This window comes from Habropoda laboriosa, unplaced genomic scaffold (genome assembly GCF_001263275.1).
Source record: "Habropoda laboriosa isolate 0110345459 unplaced genomic scaffold, ASM126327v1 scaffold41, whole genome shotgun sequence".
NCBI classification, from domain to species: domain Eukaryota; kingdom Metazoa; phylum Arthropoda; class Insecta; order Hymenoptera; family Apidae; genus Habropoda; species Habropoda laboriosa.
Window position 1 is genome coordinate 1653318 of NW_017100164.1, and position 15132 is coordinate 1668449.

Consider the following 15132-nt stretch of genomic DNA (forward strand, 5'->3'; position numbering starts at 1 on the left):
TTAATAGATCTGTCAACTGATCATTTTATTATACTATAATATATACGAAAATTTGAACGAGATACTTCGTGTGATGTATTTTATATGTAATAAAAAATTAGGAATCCTTCCTCATGACGAATTATTTCATGCATTCGTCGCGTCGCAAGAAACGAGCGTTGAAAAGTTGGGGGAAAACTTTTTGTCAGTAGTGTACATCGGAGAGAATTGTTGCGATCGGTCGGTGGCGATAATTTTTCAGCCAGGCATCTCGCTACGTGGAATAGTCGCGGCGCATTAGACACACCCTGCATATGCATGCACGCGCGCGGATGCTGGCCGCACTCTCGAGCCTGACTTTTCATGGAATCTGCTCGCCGCGGAATGTCCGTGCCAGCGGGTCACCACCGTTCAGTGATTTCGCCTGCTCGCCTGCCTCGAGCTCGGATTCCCGGTAGCCTTCCCGCGTTCGTGCTGTTTTTTTTTCCTCGAGAAGGAACAATTAACGCGTTCCGTCTTCTCGTGCACGGAATCGAGAGTGTGGGTAGTAGTCTGAGATCAACTGGAACATCTATTTCTGGAATATCCAACTGCGTGCAAGTATTTTACTCTCCTACCATTCTGGGATAAACTGTATTCATTCTTTATGTACTTTTGTATTATGTCATTTGATAGTGGGTATATTCACAGAGATGCATTAGCGCAAAATTAAGTTTTAATGTAAATAGTATGTGTTCGATGAAAGTATTAATAAATAGTACATTTTATATTGTGGAACTTTCGTTAAGGTCGTCTTTGTCGAAAAATAATCATTGGTATAGCCAGGGTCGTTCAGCGAGCCTTCAGGCGGGCAAGGGCGCCCGCCGATGCCCGCGGGCAATGCGGAGGACAGTCGCGGGCGAAGCAGAGGACAAACTCACGGACAGAGTTGAGGCCAAAATCGCGGGCTAGTGATGTCACATAGATGGCCGTTCAGTGGGCCTTCAGGTGGGCAAGGGCGCCCGCCGATGCCCGCGGGCAATGCGGAGGATAGTCGCGGGCAAAGCTGAGGACAAAGTCGCGGACAGACTCGAGGACAAAATTGCGGGCTAGTGATGTCACATAGATAATAATACTGTAATAAACACGTAACATGAGTACTTCGCATCTGCTATAATCATCCAAAACTATTATGATAGTAATTCACGCAAAACCTACCTCTGGCCTTTTATCCTTCATTACATACACCCATATTCCAAACGCTACGTTCACACATTCACACACTATACCTAGAACCTCATAATCCGCTACGACACAACAAGTTACTCTATCCAACGGAAAAGTTCGATGAAGCAACTCCTGGGCGAAGAAAACAAAGGGCTCTCCTTTCATTCTACAGCTATTTATTGTTAATTAGCGCGGTAAGGCGAGGCGAGTGAGCCACAGGACGCCTCACCTCGCCTGCCGAGTTACGAGGAAGTTAATGGGCCTTTTTTGCCACGATTCCCTTTCCTCGTCCTCTCTTTCTTCATCGTGCACACACACACGCTGTAGGTGAAATATCGCGAAAACACGTTACGAATACCAAATACAAACGCACAATCTTAATCACAGACAACGCGAATGTTTTGCACCTGGGCGTGGATCGGCCGAGATATTATTGGCGGTCGCGCGTGCGCATGCGTAGGTGTCCCGCTGCAAGGCAGCACGCGTTTCCAACGCTCGCTCGCTCGCGCTCGCGCAGGCGCATTAAACTTAAGCACTACTTGATCAATTCGTCGCGCGCGCGATACGCAGTCACCTGCTGGGGTATTCCCGCTACTACGAGGAGAGAGAATCTTGCAGTGGGACCACCGGCTTCACGGGGTCCCCTGTGATTGCTGGCTATGGGATTTTTATACTTTACGGACGTGGTGCGTGCACCGTGAAGTTTGGGAGATTCGAGAAAATTCGAGTGTAGAGAATATTCGAATTTATTTCGATATTTGAATGTAGGAGAGACACGTTGGATATTTGGGAATTTGGAAAAATACGAAACAAGCATTTAGAAATGTGGAGCTTGAAAATTTACCATCTCAGAAATTTAGAACACCGAAACCTAAAAATTACAAATTTAGAAAGTGGTATTAATTGAAGAAACTTGCGAAGTTTGGAGTTTGGGAGATTCGAGAAATTTCGAGTGCAGAGAATATTCGAATTTATTTCGATATTTGAATGTAGGAGAGAAACACTGGATATTTGGAAATTTGGAAAAATAGGAAACAAGAATTTAGAAATGTAGAGCTTGGAAATTTACGATCTCAGAAATTTAAAACGCCTTTATTTGAAGAAACTTATCGAAAATTTGAGAAAGAAGAGTTCAGAAAAGTGGAAGCTAAAACAACTTAGGAATCTAGAAATGTGAATACCTGGAAAAAATGTCTATCGCTGACATACCTGTATATTAGCATACCCACTATATAAAAACAATTACGTTTTACTACCTAATACGACTAAATTCCACCAGGCGTTGAAATCTCCCGTATCTGGTCGGAAAGACCAGAGATAAGAAAACGAAACAGCTTATTACTTAACATGTTTCCCTTTATCAATTCCGCTGATCCTGGTAACGCCACTTCGAAAGTGAAAGAAGAAAAGTCCACCGTTTCTAATCCAAAGCACAGGCGATTAACCAGTTTACGCTATGCCCGTTGCGCGCGAGACGTAAAAAGATCCAACAGAAATTCCCCCGTCGTACGATTAATAAGATGCCGCTGTTAATCGTGCAATCCAGTCGTTAATTCCCTCGTAAAACCAAATTCAGTTTACGAGCGGGGGCCGCATAAACTCGCTTCATCGCTTCCAGGCTGTTATCGACACTCGGTGGGAGTCGTTATCGCCTTCGGGAAACGGACTTTCCGCAAACTGTTTTCCACCGATCGTTTCATAAAATCTCTCTCCCCGGAGACGATAATCGCTGTAATTAACCGTTACGCGATCGAATTATAACCGTGAGCTGATTACACAGTACATAACATTGGGCCGAGTGAGCAAGTTTTGTCGGCGTCTGGCATCTGCCTATCGGTAGCACCTGATTTTACGAATGAACCGTGACGGAGGAAAATTTGCAATAATTCCGTGCAACCGGTGCAGGTGATAAATCAAGGAACGGTGATCTCATCGTTGAAAAATCCTTTTATTTACAGCTTCTTCACTGCACACACCTGACAATTATTTTTACAGGCTCGAATCGCTCTGTTACTCTTCCTTTTTCATTCCTACGAGAACAGGTGACATACTTTACCGCTCGTAAATTTCATCGCGCGATGCAAACGTGCGACGCAAATTCGATTCGTTTCAATTCGTATCGTTCGAGTCCGTGAAATTTCAATCTCGTTCACCAAATTCGAAGTTTTGGGTTGAATTCGACACAGTGAAAATCATTCTCGCCTAATTTTGTTTTCTCTATAGTTACCTTCAGTTTTACTGCATTCTAACGGACGCGATTAAACTTTTCTCACAACCAGAACAACGTCGTTTTTATTTTTCTTTATTTATCATTAAAGTAGAGCATCTGTAATTGTTCCAAGTTCCTGTTCGTCACAATTCGCCGATTAAACGAAAGGTATTCGTAGATAAGGCAGAAACCGACAGAAACGTTCAACGTTCACCTAATAAAAGACGTAACGAGACCCAGAGACTAGATTACGGTGGACACGAAAAACACATTTACGCGGTCATTTAAAGAGATAAAAATCTCAAGGTAGGCTTGGTCGACTCGTTGAAACAGGACCATTAATTGCTCCGCAGGGTACGTGTTGGACCTGTTGGAAATTCAGCTGTGCCTTTGATTCGCTGGCTGAAACCACCTGTTCCAATCACGGAACCTTCCACGACAGAACAAGCGTTTGCGCAACAGTCTTCTCGTTCGTTTCCAGCGTGGGACCATGCAAATAGATTTTACCAGAGTCTTTCACAGCATTACCATTGTTACCTTCTCGCGTTTTTTCGACCTCGACTCGTGCATGGCCGTTCATGCGGCGTCCATTAATCTTTTCGGCCGAGAAACACACGTCGATACGTATCCTGGTTTGCGAAATATTCAAGGAAAACGCGATCTGTTCGTGAACCCTTACGCTCAACTCTCCGTGTGCAGACCCTTTCGACGTGTGTGTGGAAATAAGTTTTCCGAAGTTAAACGACACTACTCTGTCGGCGATTGGATAGTTCGACCGACGAGTTTTATGGGCAAGTGATTGCTTCGATCGCTGAAGCTTTCACAGAAGACATTCTGACAGACGTCGAATTAGAGTGATCGAAGCTGATCGGATGTTGGTTGACTTTGTGGAAAGAATTGTTATAAAGGAACGTTTTGAAATGAAAATTTTTTAATTATACTTCTTTAATTGTCTTGCTTAGTTTCCTCACTTTCATCGTACAACTGTCGCACTTAAAGGGTTAACCTACCTCTGAGACCTGAAAATGATGATACCTAACTTTGGCATTTTTTTTAAAGAAAATAAATGACTCCATCGAAAAATTTTCATACTGGCTTTATTATATCACCCTTGAAGAATATAAAAGAATTTCTTCGTTTAATTTCTTTGCAAAATGGCGGCGTTACAGCCGGAATATTTTGTTCCTGTGAAAATTAGCAAACAATAATGGTAAAAATTAGAACTGATGCATCCCCGAGGCCTCAAAATGATACCTAACTTTGGCATTTTTTTTAAAGAAAACAACTGACTCAATCGAAAATTTTCCACAAGGGCTTCGTTATATCGCCCTTAACCCCTTAACGCACAGTTTTTTTGAAAAAAACCGGCCAAAAAAAATCAATTTTTTTAATGTAAAAAAAACAAACTTTAGAACATCGACATCCTCAAAGGTTTCCATTTGTTATCACTCCTGATTCAACTTTTCTTTTAGTGGACAATTTCGATATACTGCGCTTTTGTTCCATGGAAAAAGGCTATATTTTATTTTCGAATAAATAAGTATTATAGCTTACAATCCTATGTAAATGATAAATATCAATAACACGATTCTTTTTCTTAGCTTTCACATTGTTATTTTCAATTCTCGAATATATTCGAGTGTGAAAAATTATAGCAGCATCAAATACAACGCCGCTCGAATTATCTCGAGTGTGCACAGTTTGGCCTGTTTAGCGCGCTCGAATTAACTCGAGCGTGCAAGTTAAGGGGTTAAAGAGTAAAACTGAATTTTTTCATTTAATTTCTTTGCAAAATGGCGGCGCTACAGCCGTAGCACACTTTTCGTCTGAAAATTAGCAAATAACAACCGTAACAATCGAAAGGTAGAAAAATGATTACGTCTAAATATTCCAAATATTTTCTACAACAAATTACCCAGCGTAGAAACTGACAGAAAAGTCGTGATACTTTGTTCTACTGAAAGTTAGCGAATGACAACGGTAAAAATCGAAAGAGGAAAGTACGATTACGTCTAAATATTCCAATTACTCGGTATAACAAATTACCCAGCGTAGAAAATTAGAAAAAGGTCCTGATACTTGGCTCGCCTGAATGTTACCGAACAGTAACAGTGAAAATCGCAAGAGAGAAAAAACGATTATGTCTAAATATTCAAGATATTCCGTATAACAGATGATCCGGCGTAGGAAACGAGAGAGAGAGGTCGTGCAAGCGTAATTTCCTGAATAGGAAATAACAAATGCGAAATAATCTTGCAGCGCGAGGAGTTATTCCGGCTGTCAACTTATGGTAACTCATCCCACCTATATGTCAGGGTATACGACCTTGATGAACCTTCATCCTCGGCTAACGGGAGAGATCGTAGTGCAACAAGAAGGACAAACTTCCATCTAGAAGACGGATGTTCCCGGCATGGTCATAAACGGGGAATTATTTATCATATGGGTTAAATGTTACGTCCGATAAATCTCCGGGCAGCAGGCACACTTTCCTAGAGAATGCAACCGGACTTTTACGTCGATGATCGTTTCAGCGCTGTATCATTATTCTTCGTATGTAGCAGCAGCAAGCAGCAGACTGGCCACGGTTGGACAACGAGAAAGCTCCGTTACGATCTGAAGCTCGTAACCGTGTACTAGCTTCAAACTTTCGTTATACGACTTTATCCAGCTGCGTACGGATACGTTGTAAATAGTCGGTGGAATCTTGATCAAACTGGATGTGCCAACGTTCCTTCAGCAATTTATACGTCTTTTCGTGTTAACGAACGGAACTGAGTAATAGTTACGGAGTGTTAACGGAGTTTCGAATACTTTTGTGCTACAGGTGTTTGTGAATAATTGAATTTTAGCGAAACTAACAAGGGAACTTCGGTAACCCGAAATGTCCGAGATTTTTGAAACTTTGTGGGTTTGTAAGGGACCTCGAGAGAAGTATCGGGCAATTTTTTTATCGGCCCAATTTCGGTTCTTCGGGGTGAAAACAGCCCTTGAATGAAGACAAGTGTTACCATATTTCCCTGTATATCTTTAAAACTATAGTAGATATAAAAAAATGTTTATAATTAAAATTAAATGGCTTTTTAGGCCTTATAAGACTGTGCTATTAAATTAATGAAAATTCTTTCTTTAAATAAAAAATCTTCCACTATCGTTGTTGTGAAAAATTTCGAATTTTCTGTCATATCGAAAAATATGTCGGAAGCTTTCCACAAATTTTCCGTTTCCACCACTTTCTCTACTTCTATCTTTATCCGTCTCTACTCCTGTCTCCCTGTCCTACCAATATAAAAACCTCAGTTCAGTTTAATAAGGAATAAAACAATTGGTCTTAATAAATTGAGGTGAAAACAATGCAACGGCGTTCCTCACCCAGCTCAATCGTAACGAAATTTTGTATTACGATATTGCCAATGTGATTTGTCAAATTTTAGTCGAATTATATTTTGTACTATTGTGTCCCAAGTGTTTGAAAATAGTTCGGTTTAGTCGAAGAGAAGTATGGTCGTAACGAAATTTTATATTATAATACCGAAAATATAATTGGTCAAGTTTCATTCGAATTATATTTCGAATACTTTCGTGTTCCAAATATTTACAAATAAATTCAATTTAGCCAATAAATTTCACAATATAATCGATAGAATTTTACTCCAATTACATTTCGAATACTTTTGTGTTCCAAGTGTTTACAAATGAATTCAATTTCATTGAAAACAGGTACGATCATAACCAAATTTCACATTATAATATTACAAATGTAATTGATATTTATGTTACAGACATCAGGTGAAATATGCAGTTGAAATGAAAATTTCACAATTCATCACGATTACGCAATCCGCGATCTTACGATACCAGCCAAGAAAATCTCATTTGAATTAAGTATCGTAACGTTGTAAACAGCTAATAGATGTTTCAGTATCAATTAACAGATTGAGTAGTATAAATGTTACGCGATATTAGGCCGCGCGTATGCAGTTGTAATAAGGTTTCATCAGGTGGCTCGTAGCCAAGTCGTAAATAGCTCGATAGCGTAATAATTATACACCGTAACGTTGGAAATATCATTCACGTGTTTCGCTATTACGGAATTGATCGAATAATGTGTATTTTATATAGAAGTTAAGCTCCTCTATGTATGTACATTTCCGATACAGTCTCTCTCCTCCAAGCGATCTCGTGACGCAATGTATTTAGCTGAGAACAGGTTGGTGCTACGCGTAACACGTAATTAGCGGCTCTTAGACCGTTTCAATATCGAAGAAGAAGGGACTCGACGTTGCTAGGTTTCTCTGCGTTCCAGAATTACATATCGCTGAATGTTAGTGTTTAACCAACAGGAGTTTATGGCACGGATTCCAAGCGACGTTACTTTTCAGAAGCTTTTCCACAAGTTTTTTGATAACAATAGCCTATTCAAGCCAGAGGGCAAATCCGGCTTATTACCCGATGGCCGCGGAAATTCTCCACTTCTGCGGGCCACATGGTGAGCCGGTACTTGCCTCTGCGCGCTCAGTAACGGTAAACATGCCATAAACCCGCAAAGTCAACGTTTCGACAAAATCGCCACGCGGGGCTGACACCCCCGTTTGGGACCGTCTCTCCCTCTCTGCCACCGCCCTACTCTGCGGACCACGGAGGAGTGCACGAGGGCCTAGGAGAGCGGCTCTAGGGGGTGAAAGGCCCATGATTTGCCAACAAGGTAAACTCCCCATTTTGACGAATAGAGATATATACAGCCAGTTCACGACATTCGGGCAGATTCTACAATAATATACTTAGACACCACTCGACACCATAATATACTTAGACACAATCGACACCACTTTGAGCGCTCTAACACGCAATACTCGACATTCTTGATACACCAGTGCGGTCCAGTTCGCAACAATCGACATCACAAATAAAGCGCGATCACCATCGCGACAATAAGTAGTTGGCAGATACACGTGCAATAATTACCAACGCCAACCCGAGCTTCCAACCGACAAGAAGTTCGGGAAGCTGCGTTGACAGTTAGTTCGATTAAGAAACTTCGTTTATTAAGCGACGATTAGAATTTGAACGAACTAATTTTCTGCCTATTTTCTTCCTCGATTCTTGATAGTTTCCCTTATTTTAGACGAAGTAACAGTTACGCAATGTCTTTACTAAAAAGTCAGTTAAAGAGAGAAAAGAGAGTACAAATTTAACGAAAGTTTAATAAAAGGGAGGGGAATAGGAAAGGGTGCAATGGTTAGGGTGAGAATAGAGTAGGACAGAACAGGAATGAGTGAGACAGAGAGAGAGAGAGAGGGAATGAATGAACCGTATGAGTGGATAAGATAGATTTGTAAACGTAGGATATGTAAACCAAGTCCAATTCTCGGCTGTAAGGCTGAGTAAAGCAATACTACTACTACTACTAAAAAATCAATTAATTCAATTGTAAATCGAATAGCGACTTTTGTTGGTTAAATTAAAAATTATTAATTGAAGGAAATGGTGAAGGTAAAATTATTAGAAAGGAGGAGGAAGAATTAATTGTGGATGGAATTACTAACTTCTGTTAGCTAAATGAAAAATTATTGACAAATGAGAATAAAATTATTGGAAAGGAGGAGAAAGAACGTTTATTATTTAGATGTATTAATTATTCAATTTGCTTTATCTCGGGTTTAATGCAACGGGAAAAAATGTCTCTCTGACTATAAAACGCATATTCTACTTATCGCTGATCTTACAATCAGAATTCAGCAATTTTATCTCTAATATTTTACATTTTTTGTCTCTGGTACTACACGAAATAATACAAATATAAATTATAATACGATTTAAATAACATCGCTTTCGAAAATTTCAGAAGATCTACTGAAAGAATTTTGAAATATTCCATTTGTTTTTTTGAAGCTCTAGATCATGGGTGTCCAACCTTTCGATTTGCCTGGACTATACGAAATATATAATACAGTTAATTGTACATAAGTAACAAAACCTCCTTTATTTTTTAATATTCTTTGTTAGAATGCAATTGAGCCGTGAAAAGTATCGCTAAAAATCACATAATAATGTTAAAAGTTTACGATATTGTGCTGTTCAAGGCCGCAGGTTGGACACGCCTGCTCTAGATATTAAAAATACATTCTAAAACCACCAAGTTGACGTTCGAGATTTCACAAAAATGCAAGAATCGAAACACAACCAAACACAAGTACAATAAATCACCTAGCATTCAAATCCATAAACACGTAAAATCGTGAATTAAAAAAATCACATCTCACCAACTCACCTTTGTCTCTATTTCAGGCAATTTAAACAAAAAAAAAAAAAAAAAAAAAAAACAGAAATTTGCAAATTCTAAACGGTTAACATAGATCATAAATCTGCTTCCACAGAAAATGTTCGTAACAGTTCAAGGAACATACTCTTGCGATCTAATTACCCCCATAAATATGAACTATTTAGTTGGGCGTGTTCAACGAACCGTTCTAGCAAACGACGAAAACCGAGTGAAGGTTGCCGACACGGCGGTTTCCACACACGCGACGACAAACGGTCCGAAAAACGTTTCTATAGCGTGGGCGGGAGCGCGATCCTGGTGAATAGCCATCCACCGGTGCGGATACCCTCCACCGTACGGTGTACAGTTAGGCGTGACGCAAGCGTGTGCTCGGGAACGGTATGAGATCCCAATTATCGGCTGCTTCCGGTTTCTAAGGGTCTCTCGCGCGTTTACTTGGAACAACGCCTCTGCCATCGCGTTCCCCAACGCGATGAAACGCACACCAAGAGTGGGAAATGTAAGCAAGTACGCGGGGAAGTCACGCTGTGCGCCAAGTGAATCGTAGCTAAGGAAGTGAATGGAATTGCTTCGTAATTGATAGGCATGTAGCGGGTGATTAAGGTGGATTGTTTCGTGCTACGGGGATGTCAATAGAGTTGAAGTGTAAGTGATAATTGATAACGTACGGTTTTAGACCTTCTAATGAATATCTTGGGAGATACACTTGAATTTTCGCGTACTTGCGTGAAGTGGATGGGTAATTGGAGATTTGAGTGCTGGTTTAACGGTTTTAGGAACTTTTGGGCAATTTTTGCAGTGAAATTTCGTATCGGTTTTTTTTTTTGAGTTTAATTTCTTAACTAGGTTTACTTTTTGGTTTAAAAAAATTGAAGTTACAGAATTTTATATTTCTCTTCGCAGGTCTCAGATTTCAAAAATTGAACAATTATAAATATTTGAATTTTTCAGGTTTTTTAATTAGAGGTTTGAGTACTAATTTATTAATTTTAGTAGCTTTTGGTCAATTTTTAAAATGTATAATTTTCCCTGCTGTGCAAAATTACAGAATTTTACAACCTTCAAATTTCACAAATTGAACAATCATCTTCTCTCGTACAAAAGACTAAGCGATCAAATAGCTAATCTAAGCAGAGACGTTAATTGAAATTTTCCTCGCGTTAAAAGAACATGATTGATTCGCTACGCTAAACGCTAATTTATTTCAACAATTTTCATCGAAACGACACGAAATAACATTCTTATCAATCAACGCCGCCATCAAAGTGTCGTCAAGGTACTTCACCCTCTTTAATGACTATAATCTCACTACCCCTTATACGACTTAAGAGACACGAGCACCATAAAGAGACGGTTAGAAAATAGCGTGCAAAACACGTGTTGTTGAACGTTTTAGAAACTTTGTTAATTATCCACGTGCATGCACTGTTAGAAGAATGCGGCGTTTAAACGCCTGATGTCGTTAAAATTAAAGGTGCGCCAGAGATACGACTCTGACCACCGCGGTCATTCAGCGTGTTATTGCGGAAGTGGCGTTCGAACGATCGTAAGGAACCGTTCCCGGTGATCCACGATGATCGGATAAGCGCGAAGATCGCGGTTGTAAAAGAACCTTATAAAGCCAGACTTTATACGACTGTCCAAGGCTATCTATCTTGGCCCGTGCACGGTGATTTCTGTTCTTTAAACCGAGACATAAAGATAGCCGCAACGGCTACTATGTACATACATACGTATATCCTCGACACGTTATATTTCCCTCTCGGACACCGTTTCGCTTCAGGGGTAATTAACACTTGTCAATTTTAGCATTAGAATTAAGTAATAAGGAAGTACCCGAAGGATTTTTCTACCGTCTGCGATAGTTGCTCGATTATTTGCAAATAATTTATTCGACTCTTAGATTCAAATGTAGAGCTAAATGAAAGAGAGATCCTGTGATTTTCATTCCTAAATAAAATGGTACGAGGAATTCAAAATTTTCTGAAGGAAACTTCCAAGATTTCCGATCCTAAATAAATAAAGCCCAACAAGAACTCTAAGATTTTTTAAGTAATGGATAATTTTGGTGGTATCTAAGATTTCCTATATTAAAGCAAAAATTGTATAAAAACCTACAAATTTCACTCTTAAGTCAAGTACAGTTCCCTCGATCATTAAATATCGAAGCCTTAACCCTTTAATTAAGTCCGAGAGGAACTTCAGCCCCATACCAAAAATCCATGATTTTCACAGTTTTGTGCATTCCAAACGAGTAAACTCTCAATCCAAGGTATAAAGTAGACTATTTTAACCCTCGAAAGAATTCTGCGACAAGTTCAAAACACCTCCGGACTTAAAAGGGTTAAAAATGGCCATTCTAGGACGAAATTGCCTAAGAAACCGTTTCAGCGAGCTAATTGAACAACGAAAAAAAATATGAAAAAATTCCTACCTGATTGATGTCGCTGCCCAGGTCCCGTGCGCTCTTCGCGCTCCTCAGCTGATCGCCACGGTACTCCCTGTACCTGATTGTCACCTCGTCATCGGTGAGCGCGCCGCTGCTGCTGCTCCTCGCGTTCTTCTTGTTCTTCTCCTCCTTCGCCTTCTTCTCCTTCTTACTGAACAACTGCTTCACCTTGCTCATCGTTCCACTCTTCTTCACCGCCTTCTTCTCGTACTTCTTATCAGCGCCCGATGGCGGCTTCGCGGTCACCGGTGGCGACTTTGACATGTCGTTCGAATATTTGTCGTACTTCCGTTGCTCGGACGGCGTCAAATTCATATTTCTATCGGTGTGCCTTCTCTCGTGTTTAATGAACTGTCTCGTGACGAAACCCTCGTCCTCCGACTCGATCTGCTCCCTTCTATCAACCTCCTGAGAGTCACGCCTGTAATCGTTCTCGATCCCTGAATCAGCCAGACGATCTTTCCTATCGGAGTCGCTCAATCGAGTCTCCCGATGTCTACGTTCAGTGTGAGTCCTGGTCTCCTGTCTGGTGTGTCTCGATTTACCACCGTCGTGGTAGGCTCTAGGTGGTCTGGTTGGACTCTCGTCGAAAGGCTCTAACCGTCCAACGGCGGTCTTCACGCGAGGGCTCTCCCTGGCGTCGGAATCGTCGAAATAATCTAATCTATTACGCGACCTTCTCAGAGGCTTCTTAGGATCCTCGTCTAACTTCCTGTGCTCCTTTCTCAATGTTCTTGACGTCTCGTCGTATCTGGTCTCGCAACGGATCGAATCTCTAGCCGTGGTGTCAGAGTCGTATCTGCTCGAATTGTATCCTCCGCGGTCGGTGCGTATTCTCGGCGGAGAGCTGTCGTAATCGTCGTGAACTGGGTGCTTGCTGCTGGTGTACCGTTGAGTGGTGCGTGTCTCTTTGTAATACTTCGATTCCAATTGGCTACTCGTCATCTGGGATATATCTGTGTCGTAGTCGTCGTTTGGACCCTCGCGAAGACTGTCCAGGTGTCTCTTGTTGAACGGCGACCTTTCTTTTCGGTCGTTTATCGTCGGACTCTCTACCAGAGGTCTTCGTACGTCCCTAGCGTTCACATAGTCAGCGTGGCTGGTCAAGTTCTCGTGTGACCTGGTTGTATACTCGCTCCGCAGGGCCCTCACTCTGGCGTTCTCTCCTACTTCGTCCAGACGCTGGGTAGACTTACTCATACCTCTGATGGATTCGAAATTCTTCTTCTTGGGCAGGTACACGTCCCTAGGTCTGACATCTCGGTCCAAGAAATCGTCGCTCTTGGAGAATTTCCTCTCCGTGGACGTGAATTTCTTGGCAATTATAGGCGAAGGCAGAAGATTGTTTTCTCTAGATTCACTCCTGAAGTGCGGAGCGACAGTGGCCTCCTCGGGATGGAAATTATTGGGCTTGTAAGGACTGGTCGAGTTTCTGTTCGCTTGGTATCTATCGTCGGGACTGGTTCTACTCCTGTCGCTGAGAAACGGCTTAAAATCGTCCGCGTACCCCTCGTGTGTTCTAGTTTCAACGATATACTTGTCGCCGTACTTGTCTGTCCTAGTTTCCACGGTGTAACCGTCTCTAGGTTTAGCATCGATGTATCCGTCGTTTGGAATTTTGTTTGTAATCTTCTTCTCGTAGCCGTAAACCTTGCCGTTATCTTCGTGGATCTCCTTCTCGAAGATGTACTTCTCTCCGTTGCTGTTGGTACGAGTTTCGGTGATGTACGTGTCCATGTATCGCTTAGGAGAAGCGACGCGATTAGGCGTGACTGGCGAGGGGACAATTGGCTTGTCTATGATCTCGTGCTCGGACTTCTTCACAGGCACGTTTGCACTATTCTTCGCGGCAAACATCTCGTCAGCCAGTAGCCTAGACTTAATCCTCGACTCGAGAAGATCGCGTCTAGCACTCAACTCGGACGTCTTATTCGATATCCCACCCTGAGCCTGCCGAAACTCGCTGTTGTCCCTTTGCCTGGCGTCAGTTCCATCAGCTCTGCCTCTGCCAGATGTGTCCACGAACACCGTGGACGTGTACTTCTCAGGCTTGTCGTACAGACGTCTATCGATCTCGTCAAAATCATGACGCCTCTTCGCATCGGCGTTTCTAGAAGCATAATCCTGCGTTCCGGCATAGTGACTGGTGAAATGCGGACCGCCGTTCTTCCTGTCCTCTTCGTATCTAGATTTGAACGTGTTAATTTCGTTGTTGCGTCGTAGATCACTGCTGTAAGAGTAGTCTGCCCTGCGATACTCCTTCTCAGCCGGACTATTTTCGCGAGAGGAGTCCTTCCTCTCCAAACCAAGTCCCTCGTCGCTGTCGGAGTGACTTCTTTGAGCTTTCTTCTTATCCGTCTGCACCTGAGCGTAGATAACGTTCGTCTGTGGCGGCGGAGGGCTGCAAGACTCGTTCGGCCTAGTGTAGGAGAAGGGTCGATTGTTATTGTGACCGAATCCAGGCCCCGGCGAGACCATAGTCCTGGTCAACTGCGGCGGCGGCGACCTATCGCTGGATAATCGGTGAATCATCTTGTGTATCGTCGACTCTTCGTTGTTGGCTCGTTGCTGGAGATCGTATCGGCTGCTGTGCAGCATGCTACTTGTACCGACCTTGTCTACTTCGTCGAGCCCGGTGTCCTTTGCTGGTGAAGGGGTCCGGGTCTTCACCTCCCGCTTCTCTGCCCCTTCTTGCTTGCTTTTCTTATCGTCTGACTCTAGTTCGATAGGTATGCGCCTCACGGTGCCCTTGTTCTCCCTTCTCGGCGATACGGGCGGCTTTCCAACCTTCACTTCCGTCTCCTTAACCTCTTTCTTGCTAGTTATCGTTTCCGTCCGCTCTGTCACCTCCTCCTCTACATCGATTTCTTCCTGCTTCGACTTCTTGGCCTCGGGTCGCTCGTTACTTTTCTCCGCTTTCTCGATTTTTCCGAAGTGGAAAGGCGGTTGATCCACGTGCGGAGAGGCTTCTATTATCGGCGACAATTGTTTCTTCGCGCGACTACT

General features: G+C 42.3%; 1 protein-coding gene across 1 annotated transcript in view; it reads right to left on the reverse strand.

The window, feature by feature from the left end:
* The window catches only part of LOC108578551, a 198236-nt gene that overhangs the window by 169154 nt on the left and 13950 nt on the right, over window positions 1–15132 (reverse strand). The window contains exon 4 of the mRNA XM_017941910.1: window positions 12112–15127. Within this exon, the coding sequence (XP_017797399.1) occupies window positions 12112–15127 (3016 nt within the window). The remainder of the gene's footprint in view (window positions 1–12111; window positions 15128–15132) is intronic.